A 26,440-nucleotide genomic window follows, 5' to 3' on the forward strand; every position below is an offset into this window, starting at 1 on the left:
TAAAGAATTGAGGCTGTATTTGCCGAGATTTCATCAGCTGAATCACTATTCCCTGGCCCACGGCGCATGAATCACGATGAGTAAGTGCGACATCTCTGCGGTATTGCTTCGCTGGCAGCTGTCATGTTGAGGGTACGGCTGCTGGGGTTTCTAGTGGTCCTCGCCCGCGCGAGGGGCCAGTCGGTGCCCGTGAGCCCGTGTCCGCAGGTGTTCCAGTATCAGGTGGAATCCAGCGGGACGTGGTATGGCCTTATCAACGTCCCTACACCGCAACCCTCTCACACCGTTCGGCTCTCTGTCGAGTTGGCCATCAACGCCGTTCTTCCAACAGTAAGTTTATATATAATAAGGGCAGAGGGTTACGAACGCATACGAAAATTATGGCAAAACATGCAGTAACACTTTTGACAATATCTACCACAAGATTTATGGCAACAATACATAAATTTTACCACTGAATCTTGAAAGAATGCTGAATTGAATGGCTTATAGTTCACTTAATTTATATTATTAATTGTTCCTTTACAGTTTGTTTAATTGTTACAACAAATCGAAATTAAAATCGAAAATATAATAATAATAATAATAATAATAATAATAATAATAATAATAATAATAATAATACTAATAATAATAATAATTATTATTATTATTTATTTTATTTATTTATTTATATTTAATGTGATGTACAACAGCCAGTGGCCAATTACAGTTCAGCACAAAGAATATAACAAAAACATAATACAAAAATAATTATTACAATTAATTACAATAATGACGATGAATAGATAAAATGCATAACTAAGAATACTATGAGACAATGATACATAAATGATAAATCGTTGCCAAGAGCGAACTAAGTCTATACATTGAAGGGATCGAATTCGCAGCCATGCATGTTGGCATTTTTAATGCATCTGGAGACTGGTGAAAGAAATTTCGAATTTCTAATATAGAAAAGTTTGTGGGCTCTTATATCAATAATAATAATAATAATAATAATAATAATAATAATAATAATAATAATAATAATAATAATAATAATGGTCTATTTAACCTGGCACAGTTAAGGTCATACGGCCTTCTTTAACACTCCACCAGGAGTAAAATTGCGTTACAAAACACACTACAAATTTACAAAGTAGGTACACTACAATTTTACACACAAAACTGAATAAGATAATAATAATAATAATAATAATAATAATAATAATAATAATAATAATAATAATAATAATAATATAATGTAAACAACAGGTAAATAGAAATCAGACATAATATAAAACATATAGAAAGAAAGAAAAAAGCATAATAAAATGTGAACAGCAGGTCAAAATAAATGAGACATACGAAGTATAAAATATAAGACAATTATTGATAATAATAATAATAATAATAATAATAATAATAATAATAATAATAATAATAATAATAATAATAATAAAGTAGTGCAGTACAAAGCATACAATGAATACGATATTTTTAGGTACACAGTAAGTAAAATTATGATTATATATAGCTCAAGTTATCACATTATAGATATACCATTATCGGGAAATATGAAAACAAAAAGATAAAATACGTTAAATATCACTAGAACATAAAAAAATGTGAATACTTGGAAACATGCAATAGAACACTTGTCATAATAGTAAGTTAGTTCGGCAACTCGTCATAAGATAATTTTCTAACTTGGATTTGAAAGATTTCAATGTTCGGCAGCCCTTGACTTAACCTAAGATCACATAAGTATATTTTCTTGATGCCATTAGTCCCAAATTTTTTACCAAATCTTACATATTGTCTTGTGATATTGAAACTCAGTTTTTATTTTTATAACTGAAAATTAAGTTGGTTTCATAATTTTATACAAGCTATGAAAATTATTTTTTTTTACTCTAATGTTTTAAAATATCACAAAACCGACAGATGTTTCTAAATTAAGTAAAAAGTGAGTTTTTTATAGCTGTATGTATATGTAAGAACTGATACCTATGTGACCTATGTGATCTTATGTTTAGGTATATTTCCGATTTGTTGCAACAATTTTACAAATTATTTAGGACAGATGAATAATCTAAATTAAGTTAACTTATTTCATTCAATTCAGCTTTCTTTCGAGACTTGGTGATAAAATTTATGTTTGGCTATCTTAAATATTGTGGAAAATATTGCCTAAAGTGTCAGAGCATTTTTGCCATAATTTTTGTATGTGTTCATAGCCCGCTCCTTTAAAGAAGAATATTTATAGTTTGTTTTTGCTTATTTTCTGTGTGAATTCATAACTTCTGTGGAAATGATTAACGTCAGTGAAAATGAACATAAATAAAATGAGAATTGACGTTGCAGTTTACTTCACTAAATTATAATCTTCGTGTTTTGTGAAGACAGTGAACAAACTGGAAAGAAGAAGAATACAAACATCTAAAAGGGGATTGTCGTTATATGTTGCGAGTGTTACGTGTATACACAGAATTGTCGGCCTCGGTAGCGTAGTCGATATAACGCTGGCCTTCTGTACTCGAGGTTGCGGGTTCGATCCAGGCCCAGGTCGATGGCATTTTAAGTGTTTAATTGCAACAGGCTCATGTCAGTAGATTTACTGGCGTGTAAAAGAACCCCTGCGGGACAAAATTCCGGCACACCGGCGACGCTGATATAACCTCTGCAGTTGCGAGCGTCGTTAAATAAACCATATTTTTTACACAAAATTGTAAACTATAATAATGAGAGACAGGTTACCTATAGAGGCAGTTAAGACATTGAATACCTTCACTTTCAATCGTAGTAAGTACGGTATTTGGAACAAAATGCGTTAATATACTGGTATCTATTCTCATATTTAATTTCAGGATTCAAAATATCAATGTTTTCATATTTTCTTTATCTGATTTAGAAAATCTTAATAACTGTTGAGGCAGAAGCCAGCAGTGTTTAAACAGTAGCATAAATATCACTCGAACACAGCTCGGACAGCGCAGAATCTAGAAGCGTGTCAGTAGTTTCATCTAAATAAAGTGTTAAAATGTTTGTCGTTTTTATATTGTAGGCTACATTCTTTGAGAGCGAGGAGTCCACGATATGCGTACACGATTGAACACTTCAAGGTCTGCTCGAATGGCTTCCGAGGTGACAAAAATAATGCAGTGAGCTCATCCTGAGAAGGCCTGCCTACTTCCTCAGCGAGTAGACTGATGTTACTATGTCGCCAGATGTAGTAAATTATTATGTGAACTGAAAGTACGGGTACGGTATTCTGACCCCGCTGGGAATCGAACCCGGGCCGGCTAGTTTGGAGGCAGGATTTTGATGAAATTGCATCTTTTTTCTAGTAAATCAGAAACATTGCTGCTTTAGTATTTATATGTTATGTGATAAATTGAGTGTTTTAAAACATATTTGTTAGGGCATTTTTTGCCTCTCACAACTAATAACAGTATTTTTTTTGTTTTATTCTGTCATTTTTGGGGTATTTTCATTTAATTTTGGCCATAAATCTCCATTATTAATGTTAAATATTATTTATTTCCTTTGATATTTTCTCTACATATTTCTTTCAATTAATACTCATTATTTTATATATTATTTTAATCGTTTTTGTACATATATTGTAATTTTAACGTAGTACACCCCCACGTAATAGATCAGTCCAATATAGACTCTTCTATACCTGCTAGTTCCTGATAAGAGTGGCCTTGTGATGGACTATATGAAACTACATCAGGTAAAATAATTAATTAATGTGTACTACTTAGAAAAATTCTGTAAAATTAAATAAACTTGAATGTTGGTACTAGAATTTAATTTAATTACTAGTCTAAATATTAATATTCCTACTACGCCAATTATGTAAAATAAATTTTTAGGGCATTTTTTTTTTTTAATTTTTGAAAGATTTTTAGTTCATAAATGCATTGTTTTTAGGACATTTTTTCATTACCTATAGGTCATCAAAATCCTAGCCCTAGTTATCACTGGTAGACTACAGGTATCTTAAGTGTAGTCGAATCAGAGAAATTGAGCGACAAAGAAATTTTTATTTCTAGAAATCAAATATTTTGTAAATATAGTAACCTACATCTATAATTTTTCTGAAGGAATGTCGGAACAAATTAATGCAAATTTATGTTTTCTAGTTTTCCTTTATTATTTCTGTCAGGCCAACTCCATCTCTTTCCTGACTCCGAAGATATTTTCCATCAGTTTTCGTGACAGCAAAAAATATATCGAATATGTGCGTACATCGGATAGACCGTATGACGGTCATGTGATCACGTCCTCTTTAGGTTTTCCACGTAATATACCCGCATGGATGGTCAACATTAGAGATTATTCTTTACGTCGAAAGAAAGCAAACCGGTCCAGTGTAGAATAGCAGGCGAGACTCGTGCTTCGCGACTGCTCTCTGGCATGGGTTCGAATCTAACTTAAATTGATTATCTGATTGGGTCTCTTCCGAGGTTTTTCTCAGTCCTCGGATTCTTCTCGACATAATACCGTCGCTGCCACCAATTCCATCGACGCTAGATAACCGTGCACTGACTACAGAGTCGTTAAATAACTGATTTAAAAATGAAATTGGAAATATCTAATATTAAATTAATATCTGACATACATTTAATTGAAATATGTGTCGTCAGTATCTTAACTTCTGTTAGGAAATGATAATTTAATACCGAAATATATCGAATGGAGAAATGAAAAAAAATTATAATCTGAGAAAATAATCAATTTGTTTTCATCCACAGATTTTGCAGGTTAACGCTGTGTAACACTATTTAACACTATATTCCATTCTTTCATTATCACACTTACACATTGCTGAACTTAAAATAATTACACAGTACACTGTAGAGATGAACAACGATCGAGAAAGCGAGACTAACAGCGCCCGCAAAGCCGAAAACCCGCACGACAACGTTGTATTACTTCGCGTTCTTGACGTAAAGACTGCTTGTGAGTGTTCCGAGACTCGATATTGATGACTCTCGAAGTCCCGAAGTCAAGCAGCCTTGAATCGTCACAGTTGTTTATACCTGACTGAACTTTTATCTATTTTGGCAACAGTTGTACATGTATAAACAATCAAGTAGCCTATTTGAAACATCATCTTACCTTTCAGCGTGTAATAATCCGTTCCCCAGTCTTTATTTAATTACTAGGCCCTTATTAAAAGGGTAAGGATTTTCTTTTCATATGTTTAAGGTCAAGTGTGGAATCTCAAGTAAAAAGATATTAATGTTATGTTTTATGTTTCTTAGAAATGAAAATTTATTTGAAAATTGTTTTTTTTTCTATTTAGAATATTATACTCGTATAATATAACCAGAACATTTTTATAACTAAGATACTGTTCTGTTTTGTATTTTTGTCTCATTTAAACATTTATAATGTTATTTATTTCAATGATGTATGTTATTCAAAGTTACGAAATCTTTCCACGCCGACCAAGTGCTATTTCGAGAATGATGAGCGAGACTCGAAGCGCACGAGAATGACGAATCGAGACTCAAAAGACAAATGCAACGAACACAGCGAGCGAGAGCGGCAGTTAGTTTTCTTCATCTCTAGTAGACAGTAGTTTGTTTATTATGTTTAGGCCTGTTATATGTATCTATTGTCCTTCCTGTACTTAATTTACCTTTTTTTGTTCGTTCTCCATATTTCTCTTTTGTGGTCTGTTTTTGTTTTCACTCTGTGTGTTATGCTTTGTCCAATGAGGCAGTCCCGTTATTGGGAAAGCTGAAAGAGTGTCTTTCTTATTATGTGAAATTACAGGCTTCTAAAATATAGGCGTATTCTGCATGTTACAGCAATACATTGGAAAGCTGCAACTCGTGGAAGACAAGGCTTATGTCTGGAGCAGGATACTATCGGGGGATAAGCGGCCTGTCCAATACCGCCTACTTTTTCCACTACCTTGGCCTTTGCCAATTGTCAGACTTATTGCTTCCAACCAGAATGTTATATGCAGCAGCTACAACGCAAGTATGTTTATTTACTCCTGTTTCTTATTTGACGAGCCTCTGATGCAACATCTGATCAGACAATTGCACTAAATAGAAAGCACAGTCTACTATATACAGTCACGAAGCTTGAGTTTTGAGGATGCTAGAAACAATAGAGTATAGACTGTAACGGTTCTATTTTGCATTGCCTGTAATGAGGCGATATTAGCGATCCTAGTGGTGAGCAACTAACTAATATTTGCATATTTACTACGTATTGAGCTTCGCGACTGTATATACTAGATTGTGTAGAAAGTAAGAAATTAGTGTGAGTAAACGGATGAAAATAAATATATAAAGTAAATGCCGATATATAATTTTATTTCACTTCTATTTATTAGGTAGGTAATTATAACTTGAAATACACACAGTGGACCAAAAAGGCACAACATTAGAAATACTCTATTTTTGGAAATACGTAACATTAATTTGGAAAGAGTAGACTTTAAAGATAATCAGGACTTTTTATTGTGTTTTTTAGGCTCAATTAAAATCGTATGGAGATCAATACACAATGATGCGAAAAATGTGGTTTTCGAAGACAATTTATTACTTCAAAATGCAGAAACTGAATGTTGGTAAAATTAATAATAATTAAATAATTATTGATTAAATGGCGATCTTACTCGTGTTAATTGTGTAAGCATGTGCGGCTTACAGCTGTTTCGGTGATTCTTCACACCATCCTCAGAGCCTACTAGATCTCGGCGTCATCTCGAACTTCGCTGACTGTTGTGTGTGTGCGTTCGATTGTTGAAAAGTGTTGAAATGTGGTGTCAAATAGTGTGTGTGTTCTGAAATTGATCTTCACATTTCCACACTTTTCAACAATCGAACGCACCCACACAACAGGCAGTGAAGTTCGAGATGACGCCGAGATCTAGTAGGCTCTGAGGATGGTGTGAAGAAGCACCGAAACAGCTGTAAGCCGCACATGCTTACACAATTAACACGAGTAAGATCGCCATTTAATAAATTATTTATATTCAAGTGTTAAAAGTAGTGTGCGAAAGATTCAACATGGATTATTAATAATTAATGATCTTTCAAATAATCATAATAAAAAATTATAGTCTATGCCATTTGCAGGCACAACCATTTGTAGGTGTCTTCTCCATTGCCAATAGCACTGGTTATCTGTCTTTGATGAAGCTGGTCCCAACACTCATGAAGGCGTTATCTTAAATGTTCAATATTACGAATTCTTGTTTTACAGTAAACTGCTTTTTGCAGTTGACTCCATAGAAAATGTTTTGAAAATTTAATATTGAAGGTAACGATTAAGAATAAAGAATTTCTTGAAGGAAAAGGTAAAAGATCCTAGACTCTGTTGTTGATGTAGGTTTTTAAAACATTTCAGTAAAATAATCATTCAGATATTTAATTAATTGTATATTTTATTATGTAAATACCTTACGATTGTGAACAAAATATGAAAATTTGATATTATTTTTACAGGTAATAATGAACTATTTTAATATTCTGAATAGTGTCTTATAAAGCTTAACATATTTCACATTTATTTCTTTAAAACTGATTTACCTACTAGTTAAGGTTTGACTTTTTCAGAAATTTTAACAGAAATGAAGATAATCTGAAAATTTACTTTTGCAGACTCATTCTCATTCCATCAGTTGAAAAACACTAGGAATATAGCAATGTTATTCAAAATTATGAATAGTGTACACATTGAAAACGGTTTTGATCACTTTCCAAAAAGAAGGCAAATCTTCTTACACCTAGGTACAATCAGCAGCATGAGTGTTTTGGAGTTCCCTGTTGCCAGCTTTTATACTTATAATACAATAATTTATTAATTAGAGGGAATTCTTGAAAAATACAGTACATCAAGAAGTTCCAGATATGCCTATGGGAACCGAAGCCAATATTATTTAATGCATGATATTTTGGATAAATCGCAATATAGCGAACGCCAGTAGGGGAAGTTATCCCCACCCACATGAAATGTGCATTCGACACAACACTCGCCTATCACGTAGAGTGTCTGATGAGCTAGTAGGGGAAAAGTGGAAGGGGTCGTGGGCGGAGCTTCTACGTTCGCTATATTGCGATTTGCCCGATATTTTATTTCTATGCTTAAAAGTTTATATTCGCTGATCATACGTTATCCTGCAATATTTTATGTGTCCCAACTGACTAAAGTACACAGCAAATTTAATGTACAGTGAAACCTGTTCAAATCGGAACCTGAATAATCCGGAATCCTGTCTATTTCGGAACAATTTATTGGTCCCGGCGAAATTTGTATGTATTATGTGTAATCTTTCCTGAATAAAACGGAAACTGTCCAACGCGGAAACGGAAACTGTCTGCTACTGTTCAAAGATTTTCAATGCTTCACACCCGTATACTGTCGTAGCTAAACAGAGCGCAAGTGTAGTGATTTCCAGGTAAAAAAAAAGTTGCATGAAATGTGTCATTAACATTAAGTGATGAAGTAAAAGTTATCGAGATAAAGGAAAATTAGAAACAAAGTCTATGTGAGATAATATAGAAGTACAGTTGTGGAAAACTCAGGTGTGACACTTTAAAAAATAAAGATCATAATGAGTGAGTGGAGTGCGGCCAATATTGGTGACACAAAATGAACCAGAAAGCAACTGTTTATGTGGAAATAAATGAACTGTTGTGGGAGTGGGTTCTTCATGACCTTTCAAAGAACAAGCTAATTTCTGGATCTGTTCTGCAAAGCAAGCTATTGAACTGGGAAAGAAATTAAATAAACCAGAATTCAAGACTTCTAATAGATGGCTCCTAGTCCAATTAAGTAATAATGTACAGTGATATGCAGTACAGTATTAGAGTATAGTGTTAGATATTAAATAGAATGAGATTAGTAAATTTTAGTAATGTTTAATGACTAATGAGTGAGTTACGATAATATTTATACAGAAAATGAGATTTTAATCAAGATGATTCACCAACGTAATAAGCGACAGAAAGCTGATTTAATGTGATGAGTATTAAATGGAATATTTTGTACTTTTTGCAGTTTGGGACATGCCATTTTGTTTTTCATGTATATGGATGACAAAATATTCCATTTTAATGTCACACCTGAATAATACGGAAACCTATCCACAACGGAAAAAAAATTAGGACCATGTCACTTCCATCTTGAACAGGTTTCACTGTATTAACTAGTACACAGATCTGTGAGTCTAGCTCTGAAATTCGTGCTTATATCACAAATTGTACTGCAAATGTAATGGAATTGAATAACAGAACGAACTATTTTATTAAAAGCATTATAAAATTGTTAGACAAATCGTTCTTTTCTTTGACGGAATTTGTATTCGATTGATATTTACAATCCTTTCATCATTTAGGCCTACATTACAAGCTAATACAGTAAATGAATATTATGTGAGACATCAGACTTCATGTTACTTTTCTGGAAAAAAAAAACAACAACAAAAAGTTAGGTTTTAATTTCGTTGTACTAAACATGCAGCTAAAAACAAATGAAGTGTTAGTGCATAAAAATTAATCTTGTCCATACTTTCAGATAATGCATGGACCATTGTGAATTTGGAACACATTTTATATCCCATATTGGATAATACATCACCGCAAGGAACAAATTTCTTCAACTACCAACTTGCGAGCAACAATGGAAAAAACAATGTCCAGTATTTTGAGTTTGAACCCCATGGATCAAGTCTACATAATTATGGATATGGAGACAGTGTATCCAAAGAGCCATCGATTGCACCTTGGTCATCTCATTCAAATACTCAAGGACTCATAAAACAACCATCAGGTTTGATGATCAGTTCAACATTTTAACTATAAGTCTGTGTTATTGAAATGTGCAAATGAGAAAGGTTGTAAGTCCATCTGTTCAAATAAAAAAAAAAAACAGCTCGTACAAATTTCTGCTACATTTCTATAGCGCCTAACTCTAACAGGACGAGAATGTAGCATATCATGCGTTTTTGGAACATAAAGATATAGCCCATATAAAGTTTCGTAGATGTTAAATGCTTTAACAAAATCGATAATACTTACTGGAAAATCTTGCTAACACACACGTACGCAATTATTGCAGCTACTAAGACAACTAACGTTGATTCGCATCGTTAGATTGTGATTTATTTGCAGACAGTGATGAACTGATGATATATGGCTATGACATAAACCTAGAGCACAGTCTAGTATATACAGTCAAGAAGCTCAATACGTAGTAAATATGCATCCATAGATAGTTGCTAACCACTAGGATCGCTAATATCGCCTCATGACAGACAATGTGAAATAGTACCTGCACAGTCTATTGTTCCTAGCACCCTCACAACTCAAGCTTCGTGACTGTATGTACTAGACTGTGCCTATAGGCAGTGAAAGCTAATTAAAACGCTTATTTTTTTTTAATCTCTTCAATTTCGGAAACATAAGTTAGACTGTATCAGTAAAAGGACTTGCTGCACTATTCTGGAAACATAGCCTATACTTGTTTTGACACGATATTGTTCTTTTTGTTCAGTGTCATCTCCTCCAGCAACACCTTGTCCTGATGTATTTTATTACCAACATGATGGCAATGGGAACTGGTTTGGAGTCATCAGTGTTCCCAATCCTTACCCAATCATTGCAATTGACCTCAGAGTTGATATCTACGTCACAGGAAGACAGTCACTGGTAATGAACTTATGGAATATTTTTGTTCTTCTTCTTATTTGGTATTACAGCCCAGGTGGGCCTTAACCTCCTCTATGGCTCTCTTCCATCCTTCTCTATCCATCGCCAACTCCCTCCAATTCCTTATTCCTAATCTATTTACATCCACTCGTACACAGTTCCACCATCTTGTTCTCGGTCTTCCTCTTAATCTGGTTCCATCTGGGTTGTTATTGAAGACAACCTTCACTTTCCTTGTTGTTTCCATCCTTGTGACGTGTCCTAACCATCTCAATCTTTGACATCTTATGTGCGCCTCCAAATCCGATTCCTTGTACAGTTCGTATATCTCATTATTATATCTGGCTCTCCATCCAGCCACTGTTTCAATTGCTCCGAAAATCCTTCTTAAGATTTTCCTCTCAAATACTGCTAGTTGTTTGCATGTATTTTTATTCAGAACCCATGTTTCTGTACCATATGTTATAATGGGTCTTATTAGGGTTTTGTAAATCTCGATTTTGGAATATTATTGTTATAGTTTTTAATTTCTCGTATCTTATATATTGAGATAGAAATGAGTACATTTATTTTCCCTGATAATAAACTGTTCTATCATCCAATGAGGAACAGTATTGACCACTATTTAAATTAACTATTTCACATCCCAAAACTTGTTACCTGACAAACTCTATCTTTGCTTCATGGCTGAAGCGAAATATTTGTGTTTTATCCATTAATTTTATTATAAGAAGGATTAAATTTATAGCTTCATTGTAGTTAAAATTTCACCAAAGTTGCCATTTTAGTAAGAAAATAACGAAAGAATTACTCGTGTACTGATTTGATCAATATGAAAAATTTCAGCGATTAAGAGGGGTTCAAGAAATTACAACTGTTTTATTTTATTTAAACTGGCAATAGATGTTTTATTATTTATTACTGAAATAAGAAATTCAGCAGCCATTTAATTTAGTCCATCTTGGAAATTAATCCAGCTACCTTCATCATAGAGTGCGTATTATTTTCAAATTACTGTAAATTAAAATTATTAAATATTTATCCTGCGTAATAACATGTTTTTAAGGTACTCTGAGAAAGGACCTCCCATTTTAATAATAGATTTGTTTCACAGCATTAACAATATGTCTAATGTATTGGGTTCCATCATGGTGATTCGGATTTAAACCTTCCAAATCAAAAGTGGAATGACATGTTAAAAATAGTCATTTATGAGACAAGTTCGTAAAAGTTCTGTTTTTGGCACGAGTGTAAAATTTGTGGAACGAGGGCCAAAAAAGATAACTTTACGAATGTGTATCATACAATGTTCTTTCTACGATAGCACAAATTTACATTAAATAAATATTTCAAGTTGGAGAGGTTAATAAGATCACGATTCCACGGCCGTCTAAACTCAGAACCATTAAGAAATAAGTAGTCTCTACTCATTAATACATATTCGCTGGTCTGCTAGAGCGAGGGCGGGTGGACGGGCAGGCAGATAAGCGCAGAAGAAAAATTAGGGAATATATCTACAGTATCAGTCAGGAGGAAAGATACATGGTTTGAGGGGTGAAATGATAGACTGTATTATTCATGATCACGATTTCATGGCCGTCTATTCCGGTCATAATCAACAAAGCGGTTAGAAAAAGTCGAATATTACTTCTTGTTGCATTAAGTACTCCCTACATGTAACTATAGAATAATAAGTGTTAAAATGTAGATATGAATGTTATATTTGTTACTTATTGTCTTACGTGTATAATATTTAGGCCTAAGTAATGAAAGATCGAGATAATACATTAATTTCTTACTGAACGAAGCTTGTACATGGAATATTACATTTTCTTTGGCAGTGCGTAAAGTCATTACTTGCTTTTTTTTACGCACTAGTGTTTTAAAGGCTCACTTTACGCACTGATAACAATGGATAAAATGTTGTTATGGTAGATTTCTCCATATAGCTACTTCAATCCTTGAAAACATTCTCCAAAATATCCATCATAATTTCATTAACATCTTTAGCTTACGAAAAATTATCACTAACACAAAAACCGAGCGCGTTGGATCATGCGTATCGCATGAGACTCACATTCGGGAGGTCCATGGTTCGATTCCCGTACCAACTAACATGACTGTGGTTTTTCCGTGGTTTTCCACAGTTACTTAGGCAAATGTCGGATTGGAATTTTCATTTCCACGGTCCATTTTCCCTTCCTGTTCCGTGTAGAAAAAGAATTTAGATTTTCATATAATATCATTCATCTTCCTCATCTCATTCAATAGCCATATTCAGGTCAAGACGCATGTCTTCATCCACTTACGGGAGGAGGCGTCCTCTCCGCAACCGTTCCTAAGCTCCCAGCCTTCCGCAATATCTCTGCCAGGATTCATTCTTTAAGAACACTTCCAAGGGCGCTTTGACACCTTGTAATGGTTCCTGTGCTACTTGGTCACCTTGGCGGTATGAACTTAGGGCGGGGAAAGGTAGGAGCCTCCCACTGGGTGAGCGGATGAGGGGCCACATGCGGCCGGTGGGTTGGTACACCCCATCCTCATTCATCCCATACACTTCGGGGTGCACAATACGCCTCAGTATGGTCGATGTGTAAAGGGTCGTCCTAACCCGCTCGTAGCCACCGTAACCTAACCTAACCAGCACAATAATGTCTTCAGTAGCCTACATGTACATCATGTTTCGTTAGATACTGTACTAGAGTCAAATAATTCTAGAAAAAAGTGAAAAATAAAAATACTAGTAACATATTAAAAGAAATAATGGATTATTTTACTTCTATAAGTACTGCCTTTCAGTGTAGTTTTTACTGAAGTTAAAACAAATTTTTATTCCAGCTTACGAAAGGAGATATTCAACTGGCAAACAATTTGCAAGACGTTTGGAACTGGATGCGACATGGAAATGGATTCTTTGTTCTATATAAATTGAGGTTTCCAATGCCATCTGCTCTACCTACGATCAAAAGTGTAATTGTAAATAGTGAAGTCATATGTAGAGGAAACAAGCCAAGTAAGTTCATTTTAATGCATTACCTAAATACAGTCTCATCCGTTTGGGAATGGATAATAGGCCTATTAATTTATTATTATAAAGCTATTATGATAGTAGGAAATATTTCTTGCTGGTTAGGCCTATATTACAATTAAAAGATGGGAGTTTCCATCTATGACAATCAACAATGCATAATTTGAAAGGACAAATGAAAATCGTAGATGATTAAAATTTGTTAAAATGTCTACTACAAATCAACAGCAGACACAATGTGTTCTTTGGTATGCTAAATTTGAGAGTGTTAAAAGAGTTCAAAGGGAATTTAGACGTGAGTATGGTGTGCGCAATGTACCTAAATACGATTCCAAAATGTTGTGGTATCGAACATTTGTAGAAACAGGTTCTGTGTTAAAAAAAAATCATGCAGGAGGTAGGAGGCGAAACCCAGTACGAGAAGCAGCTATCTCTTGGTTTGATCCCCAAACTCCCCAGATCTAACCCCTCCTGATTTCTTCGTGAACGATTTTGTTAAAGACATTGTTTATTTACAGAAATCCAGGAACATTGATGACCTGAGAGTAAAAATTACTCAAGCTTTTCAACAAATCACCTTTTTTATGTTACAACGGACATGGGCTGAATTGCATCACCGTTATGAGTTGTGCAGGGTGCGCAAAGGGGGTCATGTTGAGCTCTGAGGAATCTCCCATCTTTCAGTGTTGTACGCACAAAGTTTCAACAAATAAAGTTCAGTAGTAAATGTTTCACGGTGTTTTTATTTTATCCATACCCAAACAGATCACCCTGTATAACCGTGAAGTCCATCTCACTCGTGAAGCTAAAATAGATTACCACATAGTTTCATTCGATATCTACTGACTGTCCAGCATAACATTTACTTAATTTATTTCAGGTATATCCCCGTGGCAAATAATTTCTTATCAGTATTCTATACATAGCGATAGATGTCAGACAGCCAGCCTTGAGTGCCCGTACAACATTGAACAAAGAAGATATCCTGAAAATCATCATTCATCAACAACACCACCATCATTTCCATTATTTCAACCATACTCTCCAACAACTGAGCCAGTCCCTCAAACTTCACCTCCAATATTACCTAAACCTGAACCTGAACCAAAACCTCCAATAACATCTGAACCAGAAGCTCAAATAATACCCAGAACAGAGCCCCCAACCATATATGAGACTGCCTCAGCGAGAAAACCAGAGAAAGGTACAGTCACAACTTATGCAGATACATGTAACATGAATATTGACAGACATTATAAATAGAACAGTTAAAAGTAAGGCATACATACAACATTCTAAACCAGAAAATATTTGCTCAACTCTATCTTATCAACAATTTCATTTGAACTATAAAATTGTAAAATTCACCGTTATAATTATCATTGTCAGGGTAATCAATCACTATTTCCAAATGCTGATTACGATCAAGAATTTGCCCATAAAGTTAAAAGTGACTGAAGCTAGAAATAAAATGTTTCGACTTTCTGAGAGAGTTGGCGAAGAACGAAGTAAGTTGTAAGTTAAATATACACAGGCTGTTTCCGGGCTGGTGTTACAAACTTTCAGGGATGATGGGGAAGGGCACATGTATTCAATTTGAGATAAGGAACCATGGTCCGGAAATGACCGAGTCGAAAGTTACAAGGAAAAATAGTTGTGTGGAAATGAAACTGTAATTTGGCCTCCCTCCTCCTCCTTCCCTTCACCTTTGGGACAGTCGTGGAAAGATGGTATGGACCGGATGTCTCCTACGTGGGTACTTGGCCCGGTACAATCATGTATCCATATTCCTCTCTCGTGTACTCCTCCATTTCACTAGGACTGATCGACTGGACACTGCAACTTGTACATACACTGCTGTCTACAAACGTGCATATCAGGACCGACCATGTCCGTTACACATTACACTATCTGCATTGCTTTAGTGTAGTTTCCTGTCCCCATCCCTCAGACAGCGCACTGAATGGAATACTGCAAGTAGACAACGTAAACAACGTCAGATGAATACAGTATGTGTAAGATGTACAGATAAATACACATAAATAAGGTGTGCAGAAGAATAAAATTAGCCTATTTCATTTCCACACAAATATTTTTGCTTGTAACTTTCGACTCGGTCATTTCCGGACCAGGGTTCCTTATCTCAAATTGATACATGTGCCCTTCCCCATCATCCGTGATAGTTTGTATATATATATATATATATATATATATATATATATATATATATATAAATGATAAAGATACCTTTGTACTTCTTTGTTTCGTTTGACAGGGGATGGAACAACAATTCACTGTGGAGAAACTGTGACAAAAACTCGCCCACTCATTAGTTATGGTCAAGATACAGTTCGTGGAGAATGGCCCTGGCACGTAGCTCTGTATTGGCACGTCCTATATGATTTTAAGTACATGTGTGGCGGATCTTTCGTCGGAACCAGAACTGTTATTACAGGTAGTATTACTTTGTTATATCCATCATACGTAATTTGATTTTCATTTAGAAAATTAACTTCAATGTATTGTGTAAAATTAATAACTTAAGCGTGTTTTACTTGTTTTAAAATACCACTAATTATAAACAAAATATGTTGAAGAAAAAGTCGACCAATGTAGAATCAACACCGTTTTCATAATTTCATTGCCAGACCACTGGTTCATGATGACTGCGTACCAGGCTTCGAATCCTAGTGATGGCAGAGTCGTATTTGTGGTAGACAAAGCTAAGGTTCCAGAAGATTTTTTTCACGGTTCTCCTGTTTCCTTCCATCATTATACAATCACTATCCATTTTAATATTTATTATTTTATTACGATTTCAATATATTCACCCAAAGAGAGGCTTAGTATGCTTTCGAAAGGATGATAGAGAATTCATAGAACTTCATCGGAACCTTAACCTTATCTGACCGAGACAACAGATGGCACTCGTAACTAAGTCATATCTACAAGAAAGTGGCTGTTCTGACATCGAAAATGAACCCTATATATTCGAGTGGTAAGGCACAATAAGTCCGATGGAGGCTGATAAATAAATAAAGAAATGAATAAATAAATACATAAATAAATAATTAATTAAATAAATAAATAGATAATTAAATAAATAAATGAATAAATAAATAAATGAATAAATAAGTGAATGAATGAATGAATGAATGAATAAATAGATAAATAATTAAATGGATAATTAAATATATAATTAAATAAATAAATAGATAATTAAATAAATAAAAAAACAAATAAAGAAATAAATGAACAAACAAACAAATATACACATTAATAAACAAATATACAAATTAATAAACAAATATACAAATTAATAAACAAACAAATAAACAAACAAACAAAGAAGCAAGCAAGCAAGCAAATAAACAAATAAATAAATAAATGATTGAATGAGTGAATGAATGAATGAATGAATGAATGAATGAATGAATGAATGAATGAATGAATGAATGAATGAATGAATGAATGAATGAATGAATGAATGAATGAGTAGATGAATAAATAAATAAATGAATAAATAAATAAATGAATAAATGAAAGAATGAATAAATAAATGAATAAATAAATAAGTAAATGAGTAAGTAACTGAGTAAATAACTGCGTAAGTAAGTGAGTGAGTGAGTAAAAAATCAATAACTCAATAAATAAATGAGTGAGTAAGTAAGTAAATAAATAAGTAAATAAGTAAACAAGTAAACCAGTAAATAAATAAATAAATAAATAAGTAAATAGACAGGTAGATAAATAAAGAAATAAAAAATAGATAAATAAAGAAATAAAAAATAGATAAATAAAGGAATGGATAGCTGAATGGATGGATGGATGGATGGATGGATGGATGGATGAATCAATGAATGAATGAATGAGTGAGTGAATGAGTAAATAAATAAATAAATAAATAAATCACTGAGTGAGTGAGTCAGTAAATAAATGACTAACTGAAGTAGGAAGTAAATAAATAAATAAATGCATGGATGAATGAATAAATAAATAACATAAAAAGTAAAAAAAATAAAAGCATAAATAATAAATTAATAAATAAATAAATGCATGGATGAATGAATAAATAAATAACATAAATAAAACATAAACAAAATAAAAGCATAAATAAATAAATAAAAAATGAATAAATAAATAAAAATAAATAAATAATACATAAATAAAAGCCAATATGTTTTTTTAATCATATTATTGAGATATGAACTGAATCTATATTAGAAATTACATAATGTGATACTGCTGCTATATGAAGAAAATCATTTAATGATTTTGTGGAAAGTTAAGTATCTGGAAGAACACGATAAATACTCATAAAATTATTCAAATTGTAATAATCACATAAACTTAGAAAATAGTCAGAATGAAAAAGTTGGGAACAAATTAATAGAAAATAAAATGGTAATCTGCATTGAAAGTTGCAGACATTAAAGTTCATTTGTTTATTTTCAGCTGCTCACTGTGTCACCAAACATGGGAAACCGTTGAATGCAAGTGATATCATAGCTTATCTGGGAAGATACGATTTGAGATATCAAAAAGAAGAAGATTCACAGGATAAAAACGTATGTCTTCATTAGTTTCACAATACATATTCAACCAGTAGACATAAATCATCATAAAGAAATGTATACCTACTTTATACATTTTTACCCCGTTTATGTTTTGTGAAAAAGAACTAAAATGAAAATACAAAACATGTACCGAGATAAGAAATTAAGTGTATAATTTTGCACGTAGCAACATGTTTTGCGTTCATTTGCAGGTAGCCCATGTACTTGTGCATCCAACGTATAACTACACATCTTTGAAAGACGACATAGCCATGCTGATTCTGTCTGGAAGTGTTGAAGTTACTTTGAATGTGAGACCGGTGTGTTTGTGGGACCAAGAAGATACTGACCTGGCTAGTATAGTTGACAAGGAAGGCTTGGTAAGATTCTATTTCATCAGAGATGGAGTTAATGAAATCAGTCCTGTTAAAGTTACAGATTGCTGAAGCATTTTGCTCGTCATTGTAAATTCCAATCCGTGGCGCAAATAGCCCATGAAGGGCCAAGGACGACTAGCCGGCTGGTGGCCTCACCTCCACATGCTTCAGCCACACAGAACGGAGGCATCGTGCGGTAATAATCCCCCAAATCCCTCACGATAATCCCCCAAAATAATTGTACAGTAGTGGCAAAAAAAAAAAAAAAAACGGACCGACCCTTGTAGCTGATTTCAGAGTCTTGATCACTCCAGAGCACGATAGACTGGTAACTAAGACTTTCGTGGTTCGAAGGAAACTTTTTTTGTTCCTTATTCAAATTTATTCCCAATACTTTTCGATTGCTGGTAAAATTCATGTTCTGCGAATAATAAGTTAATTAAGTAGTCAAATATCACTGCAATCTTAAAGTATTGGGAATAAATTTGAATAAGGAACAAAAAAACCTTTCCTTCCCAGGCAAGATTCGAACCACGAAAGTTTTTATTTATATTATTTGGTTGAATTAATAATACCCAACACGTGCTCTGGAGTGAACAAGGCTCTGAAATCAGCTACATGGGTCGATCAGGGGTTTTTTCCCCACTAGTGTACATTACTGATTCAAATACTTTTTACATCTAGTGCAAGTTTTATTCCATTGTAGTATAAATCTTGGTAAAATTAAATATTAACGTATAATTAAAATGTCTTTGGTTTATTCGCTTTAAAAATAAATAAATCACATTTTAAGCCAGTGGTACTCACTAGACATTACAGGATAGCCAAAAGTGAGGAATAGTAATTTTCAAAGACCCAGAATGCATTTCACAGTATTGAAGCTAAATAAAATGAGCGAAATTTTAATAATTATTAAACTATTGGTCTAATTATTATTATTATTATTATTATTATTATTATTATTATTATTATTATTATTACTACTACTATTATTGTCTCGTGACGAGAATATTGTACGAAATGGAAATATAAAAATTGGAAATTTATCTTTTGAAGAGGTGGAAAAATTGAAATACCTGGAAGCAACAGTAACAAATATAAATGATACTCGGGAGGAAATTAAACACAGAATAAATATGGAAAATGGCTGTTATTATTCGGTTGAGAAGCTTTTATCATCTAGTCTGCTGTCAAAAAATCTGAAAGTTAGAATTTATACAACAGTTATATTACCGGTTGTTCTGTATGTTTGTGAAACTTGGACCCTCACTTTGAGAGAAGAACATAGGTTAAGGGTGTTTGAGAATAAGGTGTTTAGGAAAATATGTGGGGCTAAGAGGGATGAAGTTACAGGAGCATGGAGAAAGTTACACAACACAGAACTGCACGCATTGTATTCTTCACCTGACATAATTAGGAACATTAAATCCAGACGTTTGAGATGGGTAGGGCATGTAGCACGTATGGGCGAATCCAGAAATGCATATAGAGTGTTAGTTGGGAGACCGAAGGGAAAAAGACCTTTGGGAGGGCGAGACGTAGATGGGAGGATAATATAAAAATGAATTTGAGGGAGGTGGGATATGATGGTAGAGATGGCGGGCTTATGTGAGGGCGGCAATGAACCTCCGGGTTTCTTAAAAGCCATTTGTAAGTAAGTAAGGAATCTGTTGAAAGCGATCGACGTTCTGGAAGGCTTCAACAAACAGAACACTTGAAAATTTTGAACATGTGCGGCCTGAAAACAAGAAAAATCAGCGTTTGAAGAATTAAAAGAAGATCTATAGATTCTACGGGCTATCGATGTAGAGACTTGGATGGGGGATCTTGTCTTGGAACGTGTGGCGGAAAATTTGATGTCATTGTGCCTGCTCATTGTCACGTTTTGTGCAGGATTTATCTTTTTTCTACATAGCGTTGCGTAACCCAGGTCTATTAGCTTCAGTTTGCCAATATTTGGCTTCCCTATGACCTCTAGTTTTTTTTCAAACTTTAAATCCCCATTTAAAGCAAGAAGATTGCAGATGACGGAGGATATTAGGGAAAACACGAATCAGCTGAAGGCAACCCTAAAAGAGGGCTTTGCAGATTGTTTTTAAACGTGTATGAAGTCCAAAGGGGAGTAATATGAAGGACATTAAGACGCCTTGTCTAGGTAGGCTATTTTTTTATTAAATTGCTGGATAATTTCCGGACACATCTCGCATATAATATGATACGATATTTATTGTCAGATAACTTTACAATTTCAGTCGTGGTGGATCTTCACATTTCTGCTTTTCAGTCCATCACCATATTTTAAAATGTTTCACACTCCTACATAGATCTCGTATATATACTTACTTACGTCCTTATTACTTACTGGCTTTTAAGGAACCCGGAGGTTCATTGCCGCCCTCACATAAGCCCGCCATTGGTCCCTATCCTGAGCAAAATTAATCCATTCTCTATCATCATATCCCACCTCCCTCAAATCCATTTTAATATTATCTTCCCATCTACGTCTCGGCCTCCCTAAAGGTCTTTTTCCCTCCGGCCTCCCAACTAACACTCTATATGCATTTCTGGATTCGCCCATATGTGCTACATGCCCTGCCCATCTCAAACGTCTGGATTTAATGTTCCTAATTATGTCAGGTGAAGAATACAATGCGTGCAGTTCTGTGTTGTGTAACTTTCTCCATTCTCCTGTAACTTCATCCCTCTTAGCCCCAAATATTTTCCTAAGCACCTTATTCTCAAACACCCTTAATCTCTGTTCCTTTCTCAAAGTGAGAGTCCAAGTTTCACAACCATAAAGAACAATCGGTAATATAACTGTTTTATAAATTCTAACTTTCAGATTTTTCGACAGCAGACTGGATGATAAAAGTTTCTCAACCGAATAATAACAGCCATTTTCCATATTTATTCTGTGTTTAATTTCCTCCCGAGTATCATTTATATTTGTTACTGTTGCTTCCAGGTATTTCAATTTTTCCACCTCTTCAAAAGATAAATTTCCAATTTTTATATTTCCATTTCGTACAATATTCTCGTCACGAGACATAATGGTGCGATATCGTAGTTATAAATGCTCATGCCCCTACAGAAGAGAAAGACGACCATATAAAGGATAGCTTCTATGAGGAATTGGAACAGACTTTTGATCAGTTACCTAGATATCACATGAAATTTTATTGGGGGATTTCAATGCTAAAGTAGGACGGGAGGATATTTTTAAACCGTATATATTACTGATGTTATAGAAAAATCATCGGAATGTGTGAAGAGATATTAATTATGCATCGAGAGTTTCCCATATCCTAATACGCAATATATGATCATTGTTTCCTAACAGGTCGTTGGTTGGGGATTGAACGAAAAGGGCCAGTTTTCAGAGAGGTTAAAAACGGTAAAAATGCCAGTGGTAAACAGACTGACTTGCATTATGAGTGATCCGGATTTCTTTGCACACTTCACTTCCAATACAAGCTATTGTGCTGGGTTTCGAAATGGTATGTATGTACATAACCTATAGTTTATGAAAGTAAATCTACTAATAAATAAAAGTAACATAGAATGTTGAATGTTTTATTTTCGCATGCAGAGTTAAGGTCGTAAGGCCTTCTTTTCCACTCAACCAGCTTTAATCAATACATTAGTGACATACAATTCATATTTAAATTATAAATGAGTCGTTCAGAGCAGAAGTGGTGTAAGTCAAAAATGGGTAATGAGGGTTAAAGTAAACATTATGTAAAATACAGCGCAAAGTAGCAATTAATATTAAATTTATTTAAACTATTAATAGTCAGTGGATAGCACGAATGACATATTAACTGCTACTTTGCGCTGTATCTTACAGAATTTTATTTTAAACTTCATTGCCCAATTTTGGCTTACATGACTTTTGCTCTGAACGGCTCAAATATTTACAGTACATTAAAAATTCTACAGCAATAACCTTGGTTTAAATTTTAACTAGATAATGTGGTAGGGTGTTCAAGTCCTTTCCTCCTCCATTGCATAGAAGTGACATATTACACTAATCAGACTTCAGATGTATACAAACAATATCGTTCTTGCTCTGACATATCGATGGCCCAGAACCAGACTGTTCCAAGTCCATTTTACTATTTTTTTTTCAGGAGAGCTGTTTTAAGCTCCTGACATTCAAAGCTTCATGAAACAGTTTGGAATAGCTTCATAGCAACCTTATGGAGAGGAATATTTATAATTTTGTTCGATTCATATATGCAGACAAGAGCTGGAACACAATGAAACACAGATTTCTTTCTTATAAAAAGTTGGACTTAGAACATTCTGGTTCTCAGACATCGATATATCGTCAATTTAGATATACTCCCTGATAATAGATGTACATATCAGCCAGAACCTCAATCAGAGGTAATATTGTATTTACTATCAAGTGAAATAAATTTTAAATCTTTAAAATAGTATAACTTCAGTAAACGAAATAACTAAAAGTTTCTAAGTATTTATTTTCATACATTTTGCTTGGAATTGTTTATATAGGTTGTTCCTGCAATAACTCCTATGTGACATATTTATCGATATTAAGATTTTTTGCTCTATTAAATAACTTAAATAGTATCATAATCCACATTTAATTCCCGATTTACCAAGAAAATCGTCTGTAGCTGCATTTAGATTGGCAACAGGCCATGACTCTTTGGTCAAACACCTGCGCAGAATTGGAATAATATATCAGTCCCCTAACTGCCCATTGTGCAACTCAAACCAAGAAATGGATTCGGAACACCTCAAAATCTGTGCTTCAGTGGCTGACCATGATAATATCTTTGAAAAATATTGGAGTGCAAGAGGTCAAATGACTTTGTCAAATGCCTGGCATTAGAAAGCAACAACAACAATATAACTTAAATAGTGATGCAGCAAATAATAAAATTTCCTATATGTAATTATATTTCTTTGTTTCGAAAATGTAAGAATTCACAATCTCCTATGTACGGTTGCCATAGAATGAATAAATATGTTTTTTCTTCCTACTGAAAAATTGTATATTCTGCACATAGGAGTTATTGCAGGAACAACAACGATATGCTTTTTTTTTTTTTTTTTTTAATAATGTGTTCGGCATACATTTTCTTCAATAGTTTAACTTTATCTAAGTTTTAGTTATTCTACAGATAATTCGGTAGGACAAAAAAATTAATCTTTATGTTTATCTAAGTTTGCTTGGTGAGTTTTTATTGTTTCGAATACTTTGTCACATGGTATTTTAAGGTGTTACTTGAAACTGCTATGTTACAGAGAGCAGTCCATGTAATGGTGATAGTGGTGGCGGAATGGTATTCCCTAAACAACAGGCAGTTGGTGGTCAGATTTGGATGCTCCGAGGTGTCGTATCTACGAGCAGACCTAGAAACGACGACAATACTAAATGCGACACTACAAATTATATCTTATTTACGGATGTTGCACAATATCTCAACTGGATAAGCTTGCTGATTGTTTGAACTTTGGAGGGTTAATATCGAGAGAAACAAACAGAGACAGAAGCGATGTACCTATGTACTATTACAAAGAACTTTTATATGTAATCTTTCACTTTTAACATTAAGAAAACTTGTGTACAAAGATTAAATGAAGTCAGTTTTGTTTGTCTATGATTGTTATAAAAATGGAAGTGAAACTCATGCTTTCTCACTTTAAGGGGGGTGTCTAAACCATAAAAATTTAGTGGTAAAGGAATATATAGGCCTATTTTAACGACATCACACATTAAAATTTAAAATCAAAACTTTATGGAATTTACGAAAGACTAAGCAGAGATTGCCTGCGCGCTGGAATTTAAATGGCATGCTCTTGTTTGTTGATTTCTCGCAAGTTTGATTTTTTGACACGGTATTTACAAAAATGGATATAACTCAGGAACCACTAAAGGGATGTTTTTGAAATTTTGAACACATCTTTAGCAGCCTATAAGCCTAGATCATATATTTAACAGATCGGTCTGTACTGCCATCTCGTGTTCGTTTACGGCGGACGGGTGGCGATCCTGGCGGTTGTTCTCTTCAAAGTGCTGACGATTTAACATAGCGATGAGTTATCTGTTACATATATCGTCGCCTGAATGCAAGAACTAGGTAACTTGATTTTTCATATTTTGTGACATCGCTTATTTACTTAATTATTGCACTAAGGAATATGTCTCGTTTTCTTTTACCTATTTGTTATATTGGAAAATAGATGTCACTGGTATCGTTCAATCAGTTACCTAGATCCTGGATTACATTTTGTGCGATTTTTGCTATGCTATAAAAGAGAACTAAAAAACGCAAATTTCGAGTTACCTAGTTCTTGCATTCAGGCGACGATATGATCTAAGCTATAAGTCAATATTTGTCTAGATTATAATTCTAATAGTTTCTGTATATATGTGAAAATAATGTCCAATATGCAAATCACTGATCATAAAATAATAATTAATCTTGTGTTCTTTCTCTGACATATATCCTCAAGTGAGATGTACTGCCTGATAATAGATGTGTATATAAGCCAGAACTTCAATCAGAGGATGTTGTTGACGTAGGTCTTTAAAACATTCCAATAAAAGAACCATGCAGATGTTTAATTAATTGTACATTTTATTATGTAAATTCTTTAAGGTTGTAAAAAAAAGCAAATTTGATATTATTTTTCGAGGTAATTATTAGCTATTTTAATATTCTGAGTAATGTTTTATAAAGTGTAATGTATGTATATTAAACATGAAATGTTTTGTTCGTTTAGCTTTTATAGTAGCTGAGATATAAAAGATAATGAATTTCACTACATTTCTGCAGGTCAATGGTGTACCTCCCTCATTAAAGTGGGAAATATAACGAATATTTTCTTGAATACCTACATTTTATTATTATTTCTTTTTTGTTTTTTTTACAGTTTCTGTCATCGCCAGTGTGAAACTTTACAGATTACGGTGTGATGAACGGTGGGAATTCCGTCGCTTCTACCTTGACGATATATTATAACATAGCAAAATACACACAGCCATCTAATCTAAACCCACAATTATGAGTACGGTAATACACACGTAGGTCCTAGCCTGTGAATCCCATTTACGCATTGTATGTCGAGTAGTCACTTTAATGAAAGGATTAGATATATGCAAACTGGTTTTTACATGTTTGCAAAAGTGATGAACAGGGAATTCCAAGGTCAAGAAACTCAACCCAGGTAGTTAGCTACAGATAGCTAAGGACTATACAATTATTTTACGGGTTTTAATGTAACATAAAGATTATGTTATCCCAGTCATACGTAATTAGCCTACTGATTGTGTTTTGTGGAATTCCAAATTAGACTGAATAAAAGACATATCAATTTTTCACACGTTCTTTAAAATCTGTTCACTTGTATGTATGGATGTGGCGGACAGTTTTTCACTTAAAATACAGCGATCGGAAAGCGGTATTGTACAGTAGCGGCAAAAAAAAAAAACCGACCGACGGAATAACCAGTTCTTTAACATCTGTTCACTTATATACTCGTATATGGATGTGGCGGATAGTTTTTAAGTTAAAATACAGCGATCGGAAAGCGGTATTGTACAGTAGCGGCAAAAAAAAAAACGGACCGACGGAATAACCAGTTCTTTAACATCTGTTCACTTATATACTCGTATATGGATATGGCGGATAGTTGTTAAGTTAAAATACAGCGATCGGAAAGCAGTATTGTACAGTAGCGGCAAAAAAAAATGGACCGCCGGAATAACCAGTTCTTTAACATCTGTTCACTTATATACTCGTATATGGATGTGGCGGATAGTTTTTAAGTTAA

At 33.8% G+C, this 26,440-nt stretch overlaps 1 protein-coding gene across 2 annotated transcripts; it reads left to right on the top strand.

Annotated features, from left to right (window-relative positions):
- LOC138701211 (serine protease gd-like) lies at positions 1–25,498 on the top strand. 2 transcript variants are annotated; one of them, XM_069827871.1, is made up of 11 exons: positions 1–330; positions 5,814–5,988; positions 9,538–9,792; positions 10,516–10,670; positions 13,509–13,683; positions 14,579–14,902; positions 15,974–16,153; positions 18,154–18,266; positions 18,467–18,634; positions 21,972–22,128; positions 23,909–25,498. In XM_069827871.1, exons 1-11 carry the CDS (start codon positions 124–126, stop codon positions 24,112–24,114), a joined length of 2,115 nt encoding a protein of 704 aa, XP_069683972.1. In that variant the 5' UTR covers positions 1–123; the 3' UTR covers positions 24,115–25,498. The 2 variants fall into 2 exon arrangements, with proteins under 2 accessions (XP_069683972.1, XP_069683973.1); XM_069827872.1 differs by lacking the exon at positions 9,538–9,792 and having other exon boundaries at positions 19–330.
- Positions 25,499–26,440: the final 942 nt, after the last annotated feature.

This window comes from Periplaneta americana, chromosome 6, assembly GCF_040183065.1.
Source record: "Periplaneta americana isolate PAMFEO1 chromosome 6, P.americana_PAMFEO1_priV1, whole genome shotgun sequence".
Classification (NCBI taxonomy): Eukaryota; Metazoa; Arthropoda; class Insecta; order Blattodea; family Blattidae; genus Periplaneta; species Periplaneta americana.